This window comes from Lissotriton helveticus, chromosome 8 (genome assembly GCF_964261635.1).
Source record: "Lissotriton helveticus chromosome 8, aLisHel1.1, whole genome shotgun sequence".
In the NCBI taxonomy this organism is placed as follows: Eukaryota; Metazoa; Chordata; class Amphibia; order Caudata; family Salamandridae; genus Lissotriton; species Lissotriton helveticus.
The window spans coordinates 164,166,683-164,189,872 of NC_136069.1; the positions used below are offsets into that span (position 1 = coordinate 164,166,683).

At 40.9% G+C, this 23,190-nt stretch overlaps 1 protein-coding gene across 1 annotated transcript in view; it reads left to right on the plus strand.

The window, feature by feature from the left end:
* Window positions 1-23,190, plus strand: part of DSCAM (DS cell adhesion molecule) — a 959,122-nt gene that overhangs the window by 812,137 nt on the left and 123,795 nt on the right. The window contains exons 25-28 of the mRNA XM_078656818.1: window positions 7,117-7,305; window positions 13,544-13,834; window positions 18,737-18,913; window positions 23,145-23,175. Of these exons, the coding sequence (XP_078512944.1) occupies window positions 7,117-7,305; window positions 13,544-13,834; window positions 18,737-18,913; window positions 23,145-23,175 (688 nt within the window). The remainder of the gene's footprint in view (window positions 1-7,116; window positions 7,306-13,543; window positions 13,835-18,736; window positions 18,914-23,144; window positions 23,176-23,190) is intronic.

Sequence of the window (23,190 nt, forward strand, 5' to 3'; positions counted from 1 at the left end):
ATTTGTAGCATCCAGTTCTGGCCAAATTCTGCCAAATGCTACTTGGCAGGCTTTTTTCTCCCGGGAAGCTCCAGAAGTGTGAGCTGGCAAGTACTATCAAGAGTGAGCGAGATTTGGCATCCCCTAGTGTGATTTACGATAGCTAGGAGCATTTTCGGACCGCTTCTCAAAAGGTTGAGCCGTATCTGGCTCACAAATAGCACCCACTGATACTCATAATGAGATCCTTAATATCTGTGTTGCGTTGTTATTACACCTTGTTTGCTTTCATCTACCATTGGTCTATAATTACAGAACTCTTATCTGCTGTGACAAATAATACAAAATATAATTATTTCTTTAAGCCACCTAGGTAGAGGAAGAAATTTAGGCCCTCATTCTGAGTGGCTTCTTAATACCGATGGGGTCGTAACAGCAGTTACAGCCTCATCAGAAATATGAGACCTGTAGCAACACCGCCAGGGCCGTCTGGGAACCACAACCTGCCCTGGCAAAGTGCTCGGCTGGCCCCCGGCTCCCCACTCCGGGGTGTTGGAGGTGCAGCTGAGCTCTTTGCCGGGGCTGATTTTCGGCCGGTTTTGGAACAGGGCCGATTTTGCAGCTATGCTGTAAAAACGGCCCTGTGACAAAAACGGGCCCCATTGGCCCAACACCAGCCCCCACCCGTGCGGCGCCTCGGGGATTGCCTGGTGCCCGCTATGGCCAATCCGGCCCTGAACACCGCAGACCTGTTTAGTTTCGCAAGGAGACTTCAGCAGACATAATCTCTGGGTGAAACTCTGGGGAGAAATGAGGGAACCCAGAACGATCCATTATCAAGGTAATTCCTCATTTATCTGTGGATCCTCAGGTCTCTTAACTCTGCCCCAAAGCTAGGGCAACAAAGCCATTTAAGTGCTAAGGACGAGATGGTTTCGTCCTCAGTCAGCACAGCCAGTTCCAATGGTTCAGAGACTGCCTCGTCTTCAGCACTTGATAAATCCTTCTCTCTTGAGACAATGTTTTGTGAAGAAAGCTGCCTAAAGCGGTGTTCTGTGTGACTACACCCAACTGAAAGAATTAACCCCAGTCTAAAAAAACCAGCAGAGCACATGCAGTGAATTAGACAGCTTTTTTAAATAAAGCACATCTTAATCCTTTGGTGCTCCCTCTCTTGTCATTCTTACTATGAAGTGATTAATTACCATGGCCTCTTCTACTCACTTTATGTACAATTAGTTTATTTTTCATAGTTTGATTCTTACATGTGTATATTAAATTTGGACTCCCTAAAATGAGGCTGTAAAAGCATCTGTCCTTTAAAATTCAGTGGGTGCTCTCAAAGCTATGGTGGATTACTTTTCTTTTATATTATTTGAAACCAATTTACATATGATAGGTAATTATACATAAGTTTGCAGTCAAATCGCCAAGGAAATATAAGCAGTGAAATGTTAATTCATTCTGAAATCCTTGGGGGTTCGTTTCGTGCAAATCAACTACCGCCAAGGTTATTCCCTGTCAACACGAAGACGACTCCAAGGTGACAGAAGGAAACTGGTAAAGGCATTACCAGAACCGGTGTAGACATTGCAGAAGTGTGTTTGGCATTACTACTCTCAGTGGCATAGCAAGGTCAGGTGGTACCCGGTGCGGAACATTTCTTGTCACCCCCGGCTTGACAAAATAGCAAAAATATGTGTTTAAAACACAATTTTTGAAAAACCCCTCAGTGATGACACTTGTCACCCCGCAAAAAGATGTGTTTAAAACACATATGTTTGCTATTTTGTCACACCCAACTGAAAGAATTAACCCCGTCTCAAAAAACCCAGCACAGCACATGAAGTAAATTAGACAGCTTTTTTTAAAAAGAGCAGAAATGCCAGACCCAATTCTATTAGTCGTTCTGCATATCACCCCCCCCCGCCCCGCCCTTCAGAATTTGAGCAGGCGATTGCAGCTGCTTTCAGCAAACGTGTTATCTAGGTTTAAAACAGCTGTGAAACCTTGGAGTTGCCACAGACCTTGTGGATCTTACAGGGTCAGTCACTCTTGCTACCGACCACACAGGAGTTTAAAGTCAGCTCATAATGAGGCCCTTTGCAACGAAGGGAGAAGTGGCACTGGACTTTTAGAGGGCACTTATAGGATTGTGGATTTTAGCTTTGAAGTTTAGCACTTCGCAAGAGCAGAAATTATGCATTCAGTCATTCAGTATGAAAATCATTAGTAGTACGACTGCAATTGCTTTGTCCTAGATATTGGCGATGGCCACGCCCCATGCAGAAGAATGTGTACAATTGGATGACTTGTAGATGTATCTCATATTTCGTAAAACAAAACTTTTATTCAAAAAAGAAATCCGACTATTTACTATTCACAAATTACAAAAAAAAGATGTCAAGGCATCTTAGTTGATGAATGCCTCCTCTCGTGCCGTGCGGGTAGATTTTGACAGAACTTTGTTTTTGTTTACAACATTTTATGTTGTGTCGTTTAGGTCTTACAAGTAAAAAAGTCAGTACATATTTATGGCCTGATACAGAGTGTACACTGTGTAATTGTCAGAGTTGTAAAAATGTATCCACTTCTAATATTGAGCCAAAAAAGTAAGCGCCAAGCCGGAACACTGTGCATGCTGGGGCCAGACTCACAAAGTGCATTTTAATAGTCAGAGAAAATCTTCTCCTTGTAGAGCTTTTCTTAAGGTTCATGAGAATATCTGACTTTTAGGGAATTCACTAAAATCCCCAGGGGTGCACCTGGGACTATATAACATCAGATATTTCCAGGTAATCTCATACGCATTTATACATAGTACTGAGGACTTGTCACTAAGCAGAAACATAGAGCAAGCACTAAGGGCCAGATGTGTTATTCCTTTTTGCAAACCAGGTTTGCTCATTTGCGAATAGGAATAGAATTTGCAATGAGACGTATGTACTAATATGCGGCATAGCGAATTGCACATTTACAATTGCAGAACACCCTGCCTATTAAATAATAGGGAGGTAGCAACTTGCAACCTACCTGATATTGGTTGTGAAAACAGGCAAGGATGCCTGTAACGGGTAGCAGACCTGTGCCCCTGTATTTGCTTTCCCAAATAGGAAACATTCAAACATTACAGCCTGTGAGAAATTGGGTTGTTGGTTGAGAGGGAAGAGAAACCTCTTCAAGCAACAGCCACAATCCCCATCAGGCTGAACCACTAAAGTCACTAAATTAACCTTTGCTTGACCCTTTTGTAGCTTGGCACAAAAGCAGCGAGGCTTAATTTAGAGGCAATGTGTCAAGTATTTATGCAACTTACAAATAACAATAGTTTGAAAATACAGGACAAGAAAAACCTCATAATAACTTAGAAAAATAGAGTACATTTTAATAAATTGTTTGACACCAAAACTACAAACAACCAACTCGTAGAACCAGAGATATGCAGTTTTAAGTATTTAGCTCAAATGGTGCTCAAAAGCACAATATGCCAACTGTGCTTATCTGGTCACTTCAGATTGGGGCAAAGTCACAAGTTCAGGCCGATTTCAATGGAGATTGGGCTGGATACAAGGACCAAGTTAGGCCCATTGATGATTTGACTTTAAATCCTGGATGGGGAGCATTCACATTGAGGATGTGTTGTTGTGCAGTGGCAATTCCGGAAAGCTGCAAGGGCTGTGATGCTGGGTTACTTTGAGGCTGTATTGCGCTGCCTTGATTCCGATGAGGAGCTGCAAGACTTAATCAGGTTTTCATCATGCTGCGTCCCTGCTGGTGAAGTCCACAGCTGTGTTGGCAGAGTACCTAAAATCCACCTTCCCATGGTTCAGAGCTAGAGCTGCACCACGTAGGGTTGGGGGTGGGGGGGGGCGTTGTTAGGGTTCACAGCAGTCAGAGACAGGGTGTAAGGTTCAATATGTGAGCACTATTGTGTTTAACCAAATCTCATTGTCAGTGTTTTGTAATGCAAATTACAAGCTTCCTCTCAATTTCCTAAACTTCCCCATTTCTTGTTGTTTGCGTTCACGTTTTGATGTTTTCAGTTAACATGCACATTGGCATGGGGTAGGAGATGGCCCACCCAGGGAGTGGAGGTGTATTACCTGCTTTCTAAGGCTTGAGGGCAGAGACCACAGTGAAGTGAGGAACAATGCAGGCAAGGCTTATACTAGAAATTCAATGAGGGTCTGTTAGGAAGGGGCTTCAGGTTACTGTGGTTCCTGAGCACTGCCGGTTTGGCGGAGGAGAAATGTGAGGGTGACACTGCAGTTCATGTTGCTCTGGCAATGGAGTCTGTGGCAGGTAATTTCCTTTGTGTGTCTGATTGCTGCTACAGGAATGCTGAATAACAACCAGATGCAACATCTCTCATTTCATTGTGCTTATGTTGTTGTGCTCCAGGTGGGATGTGGGCAGGAGTCTGGTGCTACCAGCCATGAGAAAAAATACTTTACACCAGCTCACTAAAACAGACTCAGTTCTTCTTCATCCTGACTGATTAACAGAGGGAAAGAGGAAGAGCACCTCTACAGCAGACATTTAAAATACCCCGTTTCAGTAATGTCCTCTATCAGATTTTATGGGAAAATGAAACCATATTTAAATTGTTTATAATCAGTGGGTGGTGATGGTGTGTGTGTAGGCTTTTGTTCTAATGTTGAACTGTGGTATTGTAACACATGCAAATAATGTTTTTTTGTTCTGCAGTTTTGCATGCTGTCTCATAATGCCTCCACTATATTTCTAAAAACCCAGCATGAAACCTGACCTTAACTTAAAACTTCAGATTGTAGACTCATCCTTCTTTTGAACAAATCCCTTCTTCCTTTCTATCCTCTGCTAGCCTTTTCAGACTGAGGATGGCCTACTCTAAGCCACGTGCATGTTTTGTCCTAGTCCCTATAATTGTATCTGTGCAGATTGCCCTCACCTCATTTCAAAGATCACAATCGCTGCGTCCAGTGCTTAATTTGAGCTGGGGGGTTCCTGTGCTCGGCACCTGCACTCAATTACCAGCACTTAATTGCCTGAACCCGCATTTATGACAGTTGCCACCTGGTGGCACTGTTTGTGTCATTTAAAGATGAGCAGAAAAACAGTTTTGTTAAATCAACATTAATTAACAAGAAATAATAACTACAACCCAAGCCATTCTTAAAGCTTTGGTGGACTCGAACAGTCTGAATTGTCACACTTCAGTGTGATGGTTAGTAGTTGTGTAAGTACAGTGGCACTGTGTTGTGCAAAGTGCGGTGCTATCCTAACAAGGGCTTTGACACTTATTGTTTTACAAATTAAGCACTGGAGCCTGCTTCAAACGTCATACACCTGAATTCTAACAATAGCTCATTTTCTGTAGCTCATCAGTAAAAACCGGCAGCCAATGCATGAATTCACATACCCTGCCCCCTCACTAAAGATCACACCTAACTCCAAATAATGTAATCTACCACATAGAAAGTGGAGTATCAAACAGCTGAGGGGCATGTTCATCATTCAGTACTGTACCAGCCCACAGCAAATAAAATACCCATCACCAACTGAACAGGCATTGAATAACTGAAGAGGTCTTCTGCTGCTGGCCAACAAAGGATTTTAATTTAGTACACCACTGCAGGTCCAAACTAGCTACTTACTACGGCCACTTCTTGATGTCTCACAATGACAGCCAGATAGGGGCTGATATTAACGAAGTCTACACCGGCAGATCTCTCCATCATTTCTACATTTAACCTCTGCCTGCTCATGACCATTAACTTTAGGCAAAATATCTGAGAATGGACAACCCATCACAGTGACCAGTTAAGAGAACTATGAATAGAACAAATACCACAAATAGACTTGCAGAGCTGCTCAAAGCTAGCTTACTTAAAACAGTAAACTGCGTGCTTGTCTCTCACACTTCTTCATCCACCACACTCCTAAGTACTGCGTCCCATTCCATGGTAACCACACCTCAGTGGTCATAACACACCTTAAGAAATACTTCCCATAGAGGTTCAAAACAAAGACACAGACCTTACACAGTGTAGCGTGCTACCCATATAGGCAAGCACTTCTATGGCCCTCACGGGAGGAATAAGTGCTATATAAAAAGTAAAATACAACACAACCCGAATTTGTACTTCTAGGATGCACTAATTCTGATTGGCAATGTGCAACTACCAAACTGCCATGGACTGAACATATAAGCTAGCCCCCAGATCTACCCTATAAAAATACTTCATCATTACTTAATGGTGAGGAGCTGGCTGAGCATGGAGATTTGATCTGCTGTTTCCTCTAGGCTAGGGACAAGCTCTCATGAGAATTGTGAACTTCTACTGGCCCTCCCTGCTGTTGCTGTGGACTTACCTGCGTAGATCACACTGCCTCAGAAGGAGCTTGGAAGAAGACTTCCAAAGAAATTATTTGTTAATTGCAGCCAAGCCTCTTGCCACAGTGACTCTACCTAGCACACCATCAAATCCTTTAAAAATGAATTTGTGTAGTGAGTTCCAGCTGATTCTGTGAATCAATATCTCCTACTTTGCACCCACATGTTGCATATTTTGCACATCTAATCTGGACTTTGTTGACTTATGCACAAAATATTGTTTTCTGTAAGAGAACATAGTTTAATGCACTATTTAAGTGCAAAGGATGTCTGTTGAACCACTTCGCCATTAGGATTCCTCATTCCATGGTCTGAAAGATGCCACTGTGGAAATCCATTTGATTTTCTTTGCTTTTCCCAGTCCCCCTTCCTAGTACTATTGCCAGGACATTAGTGGGCATTGTATAACTACCATATTTCAGGTGCTTAAATAATAAATAACTGAATGAACAGATGTTCTGGTAGTTGATCACTTTATTTAGATGTATCTAATGTGCAATGTATGAGTGAAGGCCACATGAGTTGTGCTCTGATATTCATTCCTCAGACACTATCTAGGAATGAATACGTCATAATTTTCTAGTTTTGTTGCATTTACTCCATCTGTTTTTTGACGGAATCTCTGGTGGATACAGTTTTACTGTGCCTTTAGTGTAAAATGGATGCCACGGTACAGGGCACCCATTGCGTGGTTGATTTTTAGGGAGAATGTGCAGTGTGTTTTTTATCCTTACCATGTACTTCCATTGCCTTCTTTTCAGGTTACATCCTGCAGTACTCGGAGGATAACAGTGAACAGTGGGGCAGCTTTCCCATCAGCCCCAGTGAGCGCTCTTACCGCCTGGAGACTCTGAAATGTGGGACCTGGTACAAGTTCACCCTGACTGCTCAGAATGGAGTCGGGCCCGGGCGCATTAGTGAGATCATAGAAGCCAAAACCAGCGGCAAAGGTAATAGTACCTTCACTTGAAAGAAGGTGGGGTTTAGTGCCACTTACCGCTGACACTGAGGTTGGGTGGTGTGGAAGTAACCATATGCAGGTCTTTACATTAATAATAATAAGTCCACATTTGTAAAGCGCAAACGTATCAGTATCCATGCGCTTGGGGCTATCCAGGAGTTTAAGTGAGCCGTTGCAGAGAGTCACATGATGCTGAGCTGAGCTGCCACCGGCGATCGAATCGTGAGCTCAGCAGTCCGGAGTCAGCCGCTCTGGCCGCTGCACCACACCTCTCCCTACATGATGGTCATGATATCAGCTAGATAAAGGACAATGGAAAGCTAAGCCTCCCATCACTAATTGGTGTATTTCAATGTTGGATTGGCCTATTGGGCACTGTGGCACTGCTAGATGGCCGTTTTAAAAGGAACAGTGGACCTGCATTACAAATGGAAACTAAGACGTTTAAGTTTATGCCTTTGGGAATTCACAAAGGGCATTTATGAGTGCAGACATAAAGATAGTACTTGTAAATGCCTTTTTGAATTCCAAAAGTTGTAAATTTAGACTAAGTTTAGACCAAACGTCTAAGTTTACCTTTGTGCATTGGGCCCAGTGTGTGGGCATTTTTAATTTATTTGTAGGTACCATGGGCTGTGACGGTACAGAGAGCTACACGTAAACCTTAAGTGTAATAAACAGATGTAGTAATAATTAGTGACACACATCCGTGCATAGCAAACAGAACACTCTATGGGCATGATTACAAGTATAGTTGCCATTTTTCGCACCTGGTAATTACCAGGGCCTCAGGGTTTATTATTTATCGGCTGCAATAAATAGCACCTATTATGAGTTTCTGCTGAATGATGTGTGAATTTTGGTGTGTAACGCACAAAATCTACATGATATGGTAATTACTGTATGGTTTTCCACTGTTAAATATCAGCAGGTTTGACCTGTCAAAATTTAAGAAAGCTGAGCTATTTAACCCATCTGATAATGATTGGATGCTTTAAATACCGAACATGTATGTAGACTGGGGTTTTTCCACGGGATGGAATTTAGCGTGTACCTCGTAATCAGCCCTTTATAGGACGTCTTAGCAGTATAGGTGAGAATACATAGAGATGGGAGTTAGCTATGAAAGATGATAAATGATGAACAGCACATGACAATGCATACATTTATCCCATGTACATATGTGCAAAATTACAGTAACATATTAGTGTTGTTTTATGGCATAGAAGGAAACAAATGACTATAATAAAGGCTCCCTTGCCATCCACTAAAAACAAAATACAAAAATGTGGAAAAATACAGGTCCCAGTGGCACTGACAAGAAGCCGTCAGGAGCTCGATGAACACAGCAGGGAATTAGGAAGGGGCAGAATGGAGCTACGAGAGGAAGTGTTGGGTGATTTGAATAAGGAGCAAATTACAGGTGAAAGAGTGGGAGAGCGTAAGGAGAGATATTGGTACTCAATGTACGATGAACTGGCACACATTGGGAAGAGGGAGACGGAGCAGGGAGAGTGAGGGGCGGACATGAGGAGCAAGGAGCTGACCCTTTGGGGAACGGAGGAAGAGGAAGGCATGGAAGGGAACACTGAGGACCAAGACCTAAGAGGAGAATGTGGAAGAGGTGGAAACGAGGCACGAGCAGCCAATGGACAAAGAGGTCATTGTAAAATAGTCCCTCATGCCTTGCAATGCAAGCATTCTTTTGGAGGTGGAAGGAGTGGAAGAGGTGTGGCGCCACGGCCAGGGCGACTGACGCTGGAATCTGGGGACCACGGTTCGATCCCCGGCTCCGGCGGCAGGTTAGCCCAGCACCATGTGACTCTGGGCAATAGCTCGCTTAATCTTCCCGACGGCCCCCAGCGCCTAGAGACCCTTACGGGTGATTGTGCGCTTTACAAATGTGGACTTTACTTTACTTTTTAGTCACTAGCATGAGCTGAGATAGGGGTACTGCTCTGGGTGGTCCAAAGCGTAATTGACAAAGTCTCAAACCAATGGCTGAAAGAACCAAGTCTAAAACGTCAATGGGTGAAGCAAAGATGCCTGGTTGACAGCTGTGCTGTCAAAATCAGACTTAAACATCATTTGCGATTTGTACTACTAGAGGAAGTAGTTGGTCAGTCGCATGCGTTTGATAGCATATTGCTATTCAATAATATTGAAAGTTGCCTCCTACCACCAAATTTACCAGATGAAGTAAAAGAATTAAAGGGAGGTCCCAATAGTTTTTCACTTGTACTCTAGCTCTAGAATCGCCATCAAAGGAATGCCTTTCAGAGCAGTATGGTTGTGCTACGAAATCAGGTGCCATATAGCCAATTTATGGCTATCACGAATGCTAATTTAGTTATGATTTATATGGGACCATAAGGTCGCCTCAAAGACCTGAATGGCATTAGTAGAGATGAAAAAAAGAAGCGAGGGGAAATGGAAGAAAAGTGGAACAATGGAAGGAATAAAAAAGGATGATTGCACACATTATTGACCCTTTGATATAAAAAACTGAAACACAGTTGTTCAGTTTCCCTGGGCTGCTGACCACAGACGCCCAGTCTCAACACTATATTAGTAATAGTCGCCTTTACAGTGTAAAGTAGAGAAACCTGGTGTGCTGCTTCACAGGGTCTGACCATGAGCTTATGAATTATGCTATTATTAGGCTTCTTTTTGTCCTGCCTGCTCCTGGTGATCACAAAATCCTTAATAGGATAGACTGTGGCCTACTGGTTTAACTCTCCCTCATTAACTCTCAATGACATCTCCATATACACTTCTTTATCCACCCTACCTTCTCTGGGTCTCTGGGTCTCCTTGCAAGCATCCTTAAGGCAGTATTCAGAACCAATATTTAAATAAGTACCATTCTCTGTTCCAGCAAAGTGCTCAATCCCTTAGTAGCAACCCTGCTTTCGAGCGCAACACTTTGTACTTGTGTGTATCGGCATTTGCTAAGCTCGCACCTCATTGTTGTGAATCTCTTGTGTAGTAATTCAAACACAGAAGATATGAATATAAACAAAAGTGATGCGAAATTGCTGATGTGGTATTTTTTTGTAACACTTCATTGAATCATTCATCAATGCCCTGTTGCTGACCCAGATTATTGGTCTATAAATGGATCTTGAGAATAGCCTATCATTTTTCAATGCTCACAAATATGTTAATTTGGGTGCTTGTAATTATGTAACTAGAACACATGCAACCCTATTCCTGGAGTCTGTCCCTAACTTAGATGTTCTCTACCGAGGATGAGCCTCAAACAGGCATCCAAAATGTCTTCTGCAATAAAATTGGGATTCAGTAGCATTTCCCCTATGAATGTTCTTTTAAATAGAAGAGCTCCCATGAGTTTGTACTGTGCAGTGATGAATGGTAAGTAATTCTATAAGGAGAGGTGATGTGTTGCAAGGATTGGAGTATTTTATCATCACTTGAGTCTATCTACCACTTGTCCTTACTAATGTAGTGACTATTGCAAATAATTGACTCTGACGACAATGTAACACCCAACGATTCTAATTATCTTGGATGTCCTAAAAACTAATGCTTGTAATACAAACCTCAAGTCTTCAGGCTACATGTGTATTTTGTAGTCAGCAAATAATAGAGACAGTTGTTAGGACAAGACTTGGTCAACTTTCGATTGATGATATTTTGAGGCTTTATACACCAGATACCGGAATTCTCCTTTCAAATCCTCCTCTGGGTTACTAGATTACTTTGTTATCAGGACTTCCATTAAGTTCCCACTATTCCAAGTAGGCATCCAGATAGATAATGTGATGTTGCTGGAATGAACTCACCCCCTTGTTGCATTAGGTAGCACAATAGCTTTATCTAGACTGACAAAACACACCTTGTTAGGTATTTTAAGTTACCCATGTTGACATCTAATGTATTGCAGGCACCCAGCAGCAATGTTTCACTCCAACCTCTGATGTCTACACCAGAGTGATCCCTAAATTTACAGAATAACCCACGGCAATGATATTTTGAGTGTCCACCTATAAAACCTCAAAGATGTTAGACCAGTCCTAGTTACAAATGCCATAAGGCATGCTATTCAGCCACACCACTGTAACCTCCTAAGAACTCTGGAAATCTATTGGGGCTTTAAGCATCCTTGAACCATGAGCATTGAGGATAATACATAACAGTGGATGTATAGTCTTTTCAAGACTTAGCACCATGGGCACGTTTTTGGACATGGCAGTTCCTTTGATTGTGGATATAGTGAAATTTATTTTCTACATTGCATAGTAGGTAAGAAAATAGACATGATGTATGCATATATGTATTTCCTATCACATGGCATATCAAACCCATTACTTCCTTTAACCCATGCAAAATTATAATTACCACTTAACAGCAAAACAAGTGGTCTGAGTTTAGAAAGACTTGACCACGAGTATGCCACCACACATGATGGCAAATGCACAATGTGGGTAAGCCCATTTCTGAAGGACCAGGTTAGTAGGTTGTGGAACAGGTTCTACAGCAAATACGGTTGTCGTCTGAAACAATATGGGTGTTTCCAGTAGTCATACTGGAATTAACAAGTTTCCATTCCATAGTTGCAGAAGCCAAGAACAGCTGTACAGAATTTAGGAGACCCAGGTTGGTTATTACACATCTTCTGAAATTTTAGATTTTGCACCATTTAAAGGGGTAAGTGGAAAACAATATGTACTGCATGAGACTGGAAAAGAAGGGGTACTCTTAAAAGACAGGCAGCTTTGGGAGCAATACATCTGCGATTGGAACGTTGAGTATTGTGGTCCATCTAAAATAGATATCTTATTAGCTAATAATAATTTAGGAAAGTAAATGGTGTTATTTGGAGCTCCTCCTCCCACATTTCTCGAGGGTTGGCGAATTAGCCTTGGGTATTATCTGCCTTTTAATACTAATTTTCAGGGCTTATACCGCCACCGTGAGAAGTGCACCATTAGGGCTGCCTGCATTTTTCAAATTAGAATTGTGCCACGAAAACTCACATGTGTGCAGATAAACAGATAAATGTTTACAAAAGTGATGAGGGTATACACAGTATTATCGTGGGGGTGAGGGACCTAGGGAGTAGATAACAATTACATAAGCAAGGATAGTGTGGTCACATTATGAGCCCTGATTTACTTCAACAGTGAGAGGATCACAATGAAGTGATGGAAAGTACCAGGGGGAGGGATGTAAAGAAGAGTAGGGTATTTAGTTCTTTCATGATGTTAATGAAAGAAGGGGGCAGAGAGGGACAGTCTCAGCTGTTTGAATGCAGCTACATTCTGCCCCTATATCACATCGCATTTTGATTTCAGGAGGTACTGTGGGTTAAATTGGATTTAAATCAAACTTTTTTAATTATGCTTATATTGAGTTTCTCTTGGAGATGCTGTGGCCAAATCCCTGAACACTAGTTTGGTGGGACCTCACACGATCACATGCTTCTTCATAGCTCAGTGACTTCGGCCAAATGCAGCTAGATCCGCTGTAGTTTGCTCTGCTACTTGAACGCTTTGAAAAGCTGACTTTACTAATATGAGCATCAAATCAATACCCTTAGTAAACCTCTTCAGCATCTCTAAGAAGTCCTACGAAAATTACTATCTAACTTCTAAAATACATACATACACACAACATAATTTTAGAAATCAATGTATCTTCACTATTCAGCGCAAATCCTTTTAGATAGTTAAACTTCCAATGACTTCTGATGCAGCTAGAAATTGTCACTGGTTAATAATATGGTGATCAGCAAAATCTGTGATGAAAATAGTTATGTTTGTTCTTTTTCCAGTAAATCAAGTCAAATGTTTATCTAAATGATCAGACTAAAAAATAATGAGGAATTCTCTTAGCATCCCAGGTAATAAATTCACCCAGATTCCTCTGGTAGCCCTTAAGAGGAATAACAATGAGTGCCTTGGGAAATACCAATGGGTTTTTAGCCAAAACAGACCACCTTATACATAAAAGATACACTTGTAGTCAAAGACTTTGCTACCAGCATCCCATAGAACATCCTTTAGAGTTACATCCAAGTGAATTTAGATTAGGAGCACATTAAAAATAAACTACACCAAAATCACAAACAGCCAGATGAGAAACTGAAATCTTTTTATTTCAGTTTAACAGAATGTATGAAAGTAAAACCAGCATAATTCCACTCTTCTTGTGTATTCACAATTAAGCCCAGAGTTGTGCTGACAGTTTTTATTCCTCCCTAGAACCCCAGTTTTCAAAAGAACAAGAGCTGTTTGCAAGCATCAACTCAACGCAGGTGAGGCTTAACCTCATTGGGTGGATCGACGGAGGCTGCCCCATCACATCCTTCACATTGGAGTATCGTTCCTTTGGCACCACGCTGTGGACGACAGCCCAGCGGACTTCCTTCTCCAAATCCTACATCTTGTATGATCTTCAGGAGTCAATGTGGTACGAACTCCAGATGAAAGTTTGCAATAGTGCCGGGTGCGCCGAGAAGCAGGCCAAATTTGCGACACTCAACTATGACGGCAGTAAGTATGGGTTGTATTGTTGCTTGATCGTTGCCCAGTACTATGAAAATGCTTTCTCTCTAAAGGGATGATCTAGGGAAAGTGATGTGTCTCATGCAGAATTTGAAAATACATCAAGAGGTCCAATTGAAACGTCTATTTGCACCAAAGATATATTTACAAGTAAACCTTAGCCTGTGCATGGCAGATTTCACATGTGAGTTTGGCAAATCTGGGCTGTGGTCTTAGTTATATATTACCCTTTTCAGATTTCATGGGAACCGGGGGATGGAATTATTTACATGGCTGGAAATGAACAACTCAAAGCTTTGCATATATTTGAGGGCATGTCTTGGGGAGACTACTGCAATGAATATGTGGGATAGTGTTGTTTGTTGTGTTGGCAGGCCATCAGTGCTTTATACTGAAATTGCTCTTGCATTTGCTCCCGCTGCATCAAAAACACACACCTTTATGCTGCTAGCTCTCCCCAGATATTGAGTTAGTTTCTAGAGTTAGTTATTCCTACTTCCAGCAAAGTTTATTGCTTAGACTGCCTTCTCTGGGACATTCATGTGCTTACAAAAGCTGTAAAAGGCTTTACAAATAAGCCTTCTCAAATAAACTGTATGGCCAGTATGCTGACATAGCAAATCCTTTATGAAAGTCACAGAGGGTGCAATAAACTGCATAGTTAAAATGTCGGCATACTAGAACTGCATCTGTAAAAAAGCTTTCTCAAAAGGAATAGAATAATGTAGATGTGTTTTCAAATAAACTTGTTCATAAGCACACCTAGTTTTTAGTGTTTTACTAGATACAATAAGCAAACAAATTGTAGAAGGTGTTGTACCAAGTCATCTGTCTCTGTGAAGGATTGTAAAGTTTAGGACTGTAGAGGGTACAGTAGAGGGTAAATCCAAAGAATGTAGAGGGGACGTGGGTTAGGCATGAAGGAGGCCCCATCACAGCTACATATATTTGAAATTAGATCTTTGGATTTCAGGGCAGGGAAAGAACTTTGATGTAAGCTAGCAAATCAGCCTGCAGCATTTTATTGAGAGGACTGGAAGGTGGAACAGACTAGACACCTCTTCCCATTAGCGAACCCGCATAATATAGGGCCCGATTTAACTGTTGACAGCGAGGGAACTCCGTCACAACAGTGACGGTGTTTCCACCCCTGCCAACCTTATGGCCCGCCCTTCCAATTCTAAAACATACCATAGACCATAGGTTTGATGACCCCTCCGATGGCTCTTACTCTGTTGTTCACCTAATTTACATGGGTGGACACATAGGCGATTTTCTATGTCCATCCCCGCCAGGAGAAACCTAGTGGTAGGGGGCAGCAAAAATGGCTCATCCCCCTTAACATGGAAGGAGCTCCCAGAGCGAGAGGGCATTGTTTTGTTTTTATTTTCCAAAAGAATATCTCACTTTGGGTTTTCATTTTGAAAATAAAAAAACAACTTGTAAGTTTGCCATTTGTCTCTGTCATGTTGATGGAGCCGCCCATCAAACCTGCGGTGTATTATCAGGAACGGCCATGACGGTGGTTCCTGCCAATGCTAGAAATATCCGCTGGGCTGGCTTAAATTACTAAATAGTGAGTTGCTTCAGAACTTGAACACATTTTATGGCAGCATGTAAGTTATTCAATTGTACCACCATCTAAATGTATGAGACCTGGCAGTAGGGCTTAAGTGGTGCAGAATGGACTACATACCTTGCATTTTTTTTATAATATCATATTTATTTGGCTCATACAGATACTCATCAAAGGTAAGGAACTGATGACAATTTCAAAAGACTTTGCTGAAGTCTCAGAGGTCGGTTGTGATGAGTCAAAATCCAAGTACGTTGCATGGGAACACCCACACAATGCCCATGGAACGCCTACCCAGGGCACAGTAAAGCAACGCAGCACTTAGGCGTTGTGTTATTCTAGATTTTTTTAAGCCACACAAAATGCCTTTGTGTGGCTTAAACAATTTGCACTTAGAATTTTGCGTCATGCACGTACTATGCTGCATGGTGTAAGCTGGATGCACTCCGCTCATAAATGAGGCCCAAAGTTTTGTGGGTACCAGAAATGAGGCAGTTGTAGGTCTCTGATCACTTGAGGCAGTTTTAAGTCTCTAGTCACTTTAATCAAGTGGATGGAGCTGACTTTCTACAAATATCAAGTAGATACCGCACCATCTAGCACACAGCACTCAAACACCAGTCAGCACTTAATTGGGTTTGTAATGTGACTGTATTTACTGATGATGCTACTTTGAAATTATGACTTCAGCAAAGAAGTCCCCATTACTACTTGTGCAGAACTATACTGCTGGCAGATGCAAGGGTTTCTGGCAGTGTTACAGCTCAGCACCACTATGGAAAAATGGGAAATATGAAAGTGTCAAATGTTTAATACGCCAGTTCTAAATGGCCAGCATTCAACTGGAGTGCTCTTTGCATAGAATGGCCTTGCAGTATTGAGGATGTCCCTCTGCAAATGATGCCTGCTTCCTGCCTCCTCTGGTGGTGTGGTCCTCCGCTGGATTACACACCCAGCTGAGGCTGGGGCACACCCACCCAAAGACGGGCCAGGAGTTTGCTAACATCATTGGTGGCGGTGCTGCCAGATGGGCCATTCACTTCTGAACACTCACTGTCAAGTGAGTGAAGCAGGAGGGCCCTGGAGACCAGTAGCTGCACCTTGGACAGTGTGAGTCCAGCTGCCGCTCCATGCGGTAAGAGAACTCCTGCATCAGCCTGCACTGGAAGACATAGATGGCTTTGAGTGATCAGTCTCTGTGGGGTGTATCACCAAATATTCTTTTTAGTTTTATGAAACTGGTCCCCAACCATTTGAGAAAGCCAGGCAAGAGTCTGGTGGGTTGAAGCAAGTTTTTTTACTCAATGTAGTAACATCAACTTTTTGTTACACGCGGATTTGGAACCGAAAGCTCAAATTTCAGGTCTGAAAAATGTGTTTTTTCAAAAATGTTTTTGAATGTATTACTTTTTCTAGGTATGTGTTTCAAATAACAGTTCTAATGACCAACATACACTGTAGAATGGACTGAACAAGAATATAAGTCATTATCATTCCTAGATCATTGGCATGTACCAAAAAGCTTGCTTTCAGAAGCATTGGTCACAAACTGATCATGTCATTGTCATTACCACCTAGAGCTCAGTACATCAAGAATGATTAATAGCGATGTTAGATGACAAAATGTGTGTTATACTCCTGTGCCTACTGACGCGCTGTCAACAACACGGTGCTCTGATGATGGATGATGCGCTACATTTCCCTTAAGACTGTGAGCTTACCCACTGTCTTCAGGCTGCTTCCATATATTCCTCTAACACACTAAATTGAAAAAGAGATTATTGACAGAGAAATGTCAGTGTACTGTCACACAGAGACATCAGCCCCATCCATTTTACTGAAGTTTGTTCAATACACAGAGGGTGTTGCTGTAATGAACATGGATTATCCTTGTGCATGACAGCCTATGGGTACTGTTCACACTAGCATATACATTTATGTCATAGTCATGCAACACAAAATAGGAAACGTTTTAAGATTTATCCACCCCTAAACTTTTGAAAACTAGGTGAAACGATTCACGAGTTAATCTCTCTGGCCCGCTTTGCAAGAGGGCCGCTAATTCCTCTGGGATCGTTAACAACCGTTACTGTGCCCGATTCCAATTATGACTGTGTTGTTTCACATGGAGATTTAGGTTGATCGACACAGAAAAAAAACTCGGACCCTCTGTAACAGTATGTCCGGGGCATGAAATATCAGGGTTTTTCCATAGTCATTCATAAAGAGGGCCTTAGGGCCTTATTATGAGTTTGGCTCCTGCACCGCCAAACCAGTGTAGGAACTGCCCGCTAGATCAGGATTTTTTCCCTGGTCTGACAGCCGGTTTTTTGGCGTTCCTGGGGTGGTACCCATGAAATAGGCACCGCAATGGGAACATCAAAGGCAGTACCTGCACTGCATGGACTGCTGCAATGCATGTCGTTCAGGTACTAGGGTGCATGCCTGTGTGAATCCACATGGGGTGAGGCACCAGGGGGTCCTGTAGGGCCCCCGTGGTTTCCTCTCCACAACAGTTTTCATGGCGGACTCACCGCCATGATAACTGTGGCAGAGAGGAAACTGGCAATGTGCTTGGAGGGACCGCAGCGGTCCCGCTAAGCATATTGTGGCCTCAGGACCGCAGCGCAACCGTGAGGGAACTGCAGTTCCCTGGTGGTTGCGGCGGTCTTAGGGTGTCCTGACCACCCCAGTTGTGATAGGGCGGTTGGGAGACCGCCACCGTTAGTTTGGTGGTCTGTGGACCACTAGATTCATGATAACGGCCTTGGTGTTCACAGTTCACCAGACTTTAATCTTAATACTCAGCTAAATCAACCAATACTAAAATATTATTTCTTTTTATTCATTTTCTACTGCCATTTTCCATTTCTTATTTGACTTTGTGGATGATAATATTGTTATTGTACCATCATGAATTTGGAGATATGGGTTAACTTTCGTGCTGCTTTGAAATATATGCTTAGTATTATTTTATAATATAAATTATTTTCTGAAGTTCGAGCTATTCTTCTTAAAATGAAGCCCTCCGTGATGTGTTTGCTTTGCCTCAATTGACTTTCAACGTTGAGTTTGACAGAAAATGTGTCTTCTTTTTACACCTGTGACTCACATTTGAATGTGGCTCCTAATTACTTTATATACACACACATGCTCAATGTAAAATAAATGAACTTAGACCCAAAGGCCATCCACAATGGAACACCATCTGCCCTTAAGTGATCTTGGGCACATGGAGTCCATGCAGTTTCGTCCTTGAAAACTCAAGTTTCTCTTTCATTATTAGGGATCTAATGTCATGACACTGTTTCCAGGTACAATCCCTCCACTCATTAAGTCTGTTGTCCAAGGTGAGGAAGGGCTGGCGACAAACGAGGGCCTGAAGATGCTGGTCACCATTTCCTGTATATTGGTCGGAGTCCTGCTGCTCTTCGTGCTTCTGCTGATAGTACGACGACGACGAAGGGAGCAGAGGTTGAAGCGGCTCAGAGGTGAGTGAGGAGATCTTGTGTCAGACCCCAAAGTACAAGACAGGTCTCATTGATCCCTCCCATGAATCATACCACACAAATCTCTACTCATTATGTCTTCTCACCACCATCAACCTCAATGTGGCACTCCGTTAACAAAGGAAATGTGCCATCCTTAGCTTTAAAATATTGCAAATATTCTATTGAAAATATCGAAATACTGTTTAATAAAGTTATGTTCATAAGCACCCATAATTGCTGTTCAAAACTGGAATACTCACTGTTTCAAAACCTATTAACTATTTAACACAGTTTACACATGTATTTATAAATTGAAAGAATGGACCTTTTATAATGGCAAAACTGTATTCAATGAAAGGCAAACACGCCTTTAAAGTAATTCACCAAATATATTTCATATGTGGAATTAATCAGAACTCTGAATAAAAAAAGGAATCAGTGTGTGTTTTAGCTCAAAGTCTCATATGGTAAAAGCTTCAATGTATCTTTAATGACCCAGTCCTTTCGTAGAATACTCCCTCTCTTTAAATCATAGGTAGTATTTGCATATCAATATGTAAATACTATTTGTGGGAATACCAATGTATTTATGAGTTGAAGTATTTATTTATGAGTTGAAGCATTACAACAAAAGCATTTTGGCTTTCCTTCTCAAACTAAAACAGATGGATTGGGTTCTCCACTATCCAAGCTAAAGCAGGGTAGAGCTGTAATTTCACTTACTTGCTTTGCTTGTTGGTTTTATAAATGTAAATATTCTAGTACACAACTAGTCAAGGCATTAATCTCACTTTCTAGATTCATCTGTAAAAAGCTACAATTAATTACCATATGGGCAATTATTTAATTATTTATAGTCCAAACTGACGAACCGAAAGTGTCTGAACCAATAAAACGTTGCACCACTCAACCCACCTTGTGTGTATTACTGCTCATGGCCTCTTCTGAGGATCATATTAGGTGTACAAAATTCTGCTCCTCATAAGGAGTGCCTAAATTATGTAATATCTGAAGTTTGAAGGCCTGTGCTTGTATATCCTCTGTTCACCAGAACATTGTTAATATGCTTGTTGGTCCAGCCTATTGTGTTTAATCTGTTGCATCTCTAGCATTTGGCTCATCGATGCCTTTGCTTTTAAATGTGTTTTACTATGTTATCAGTGCAAGTAAGAGAATGGTGTTTTCTTAGTCAATTTTTTTGTTAGACCCATTGCTCAGAAACACATCTTCTTTCTTTTGGACAAGGGGCTAAGCGTGAGCATTAATCTCTCAGTGATTTGCAGAGATGTGCATTTTTTACTGAGGTTTCTGTGATCCCTTGAATTCTGTAAACTTAAATAGTGCCTACCTATTTTTGGTAGTTAAGGGCACAGTCTGGAAAAGATCCCCAACCTGAGTCCCCAAATCTCAGATTTTACCCATGCTCAATCTGGTTAGTAATCAGAGTTAATATTGACCCTATTCTGTTGAAATTTAGATGTGGTTCTTCATTCTACTGATAAGAAAGTTAAATGATTACTTATAGTTCATTATCTTCCTATGGGAAAGGTATATTTAACAATCTCCATCATCACCTCATGTATGAACGGTGAACCCTCACTGTCTTAGTAACTTGAAATAAGACTGAGTACTAAGATAGAAAAATTCTGTCTTCTATTTTGATATTTGATCAATTGGAGACAGATCATTGTATTTCTATGATTGATAGGTGATTGGTTCGAAGACACTGGCATACTGCACTCCAGTGATGGTCCAAGAGAGCTCATTCTACATAAGTTGAATGAGAAGATTCCTTATATTTTAAAAGAACCTCCACTAACTAGAGTAGCTCAAATCTGTTCTCTTTAGTTCAGAGTTTTAAAAGAGATACTACTTTGCATAACACCGAGTCTTCATATTGTTGTCACTGAATGCCTTGCTTCAATCAAGGCTAATCTATGCCAATACCATCTGTTTGACTGCTCCGGAGAAATTACTTCATAAACTCCAACTTGTTTAAAATTTGGTTACTGCTAGAGCAAATGATAATATTCCTGTATTGAGGTCTCTACGTTGGCTTCCCGTTCAATCTAGATCATCTTCAGGCTGTAAGAATTATTCCTAAGTAAATCCATGGTAAGGTCACAGCATCCCTGACTAAAACAATTATCTTGCACCTTCCAACTTGTACTCTTAGGTCAGCCAACCTCTTTCTTCTAGTCATTCAGAGAATACACACTGTTTAGTGACTGCTCTTTCTCTGTAGCAGTCTCTAGACAGTGGAATACGTTTTCTCTGGCCCTTTTCACAGGAAAATAAAAATTCCTCCTAAGACATTTGTTAAAAACATGGCTAGATAATCGTTCGGGTCAATGAGCCTTTATTTTCTTTCTGATCTTTCAATCCCAAGAAACTTTGGGATATGTTGTTTAAAAATCAATGTAATGTTTGCCGCCCGCTCCTCTATGAACTCATCTTCACTGTCTTCATAACATAGCATCCAGAATTATTCTTTTGCACTACACAGAGTTGCGAACTACAAGATAGGTTTAAAATTGTCTGGATTCTTTCCGGCTATTTTCTTTTTATTTTCTATACATTATTCCAGACTTAAGGAGCCAAGGATAGTAATATTTTCCTCCTTCAGTTAGCAACCTGAAGCTTGACTGGGTCAGAAGGTGTGGATCAGCATGAGGCCCCATTCACTTCTAGTCATCTAGATTTTGCAATATAGATGTTTGAGAGGATTTTAGGATGTATTTGTTTGGTGAGCAGATAGATATGCACATTTCACTTCCTTCCCCTGGTGTATCCTTCCCCTGGTGTACATGGCAATGCCCCTCAAAAGGCATTGTATGAGTTTATTTTGTAGGCCAAGATACAGCGTATTGGAACTGAGGATGCGACCTAAAAGGTTTGGTAAAAGAAGACATGGAGATCATTATAAACATAGCTTGTCTATTCTTATTAAAGTTAAAAATATGAAGTTTAATAAGTTCAGTTTATGTCTGAGTTTCATTCTGTTTGATTGAAACAGGTGCTTGGCCCCTTCATGGGTGGTTATAACTAGCTTGCTCCTCGCTTTCCTACCTGAAATGATAGACAATTAGGTGACCTGTGTTTTTCACTCATAAGGATGATGAATATAAGTCCCTGAGGGAATATGAGCAGTAAGGGAAGCGATCTCCGCTTGGTAATATATAGGGAAAAATAAAAAAGTGTATTTACCACAAAAATAAATATGAAGCACATGTTTATATTGAATATTAATGTAAATTATTTTTATACATTTATGTTAAACATAGAACAAAATAAAAAATGGCTACAGCACTATTTAGTTACATTTGAAATAAATCTTTAATTCTCTCCTAAAAAAGATTTTTTTTTTATTATGCATTAATACCTCGCGGGTATGTAGTGCGCTTTACAAATGATTGGTTGATTGATTATTAATTATGAAGAGTTATTTAGAGAATGGATTAAAATTAAATGGAGTTATACATTAATAAAACATATTGTTACCTTAATCATTACATTTAAAAATAGGGTATAAAAATATTTTATAATTAAATAATTGAATACTAAATATGCAGTTTATATATTTCTTAACCCCTTCCAGGCTGATGACGAGCTCAGCTTGTCATGAGCGTAACCTGCCGTGCGCTCATGACGCTCAGCGGGAAAAGCCGCCGCAGCGATGCGGTTAACGTTAAATTATATTTATTTAAATTTTTAACAATTTTCAAAATAATTTAAATTGACATTTCCTATCTGGTTTTATTTTAAATCCTTACTTCTAATATTATATATGCGAGGGTATTGCAGTACCAGTGGTTGGCCATGTGTAGTGCTGAACTTAGTAGTGGGTTTTTGTTTCGGTAGTAACTTACACTCGGATTTTGTGAATAGCTAAAAGTAGTGAACTTATTCAAAAATGTTAATTAATCAAAAAATATAATTTATCTTTGTGAGTCAGACCCACAGATTTCAGTACTGAATGAACTACGTTTAGCACCATGTGGAAAGCGCGTTTTTCTGGACTGTACATCTTCAAGCTGTCGCACATTAGCCTAGCACAGATTGAACCTCGTGGTGTGTTTATCCTGCCCTGAATGGAGGTCAAATCGGTCATAAAGGGACTGGAGCTCCACTATTTTGTTTTTTTATTTTTTTAGCTAGACTGGTATTCTAATTTAGTAGCTGATTGCAATTAGTATACGTGTCATTCTAATGAATGTTTTATTTGTTCCAGATGCAAAGAGTTTAGCCGAAATGCTTATGAGGTAAGACAAATATTT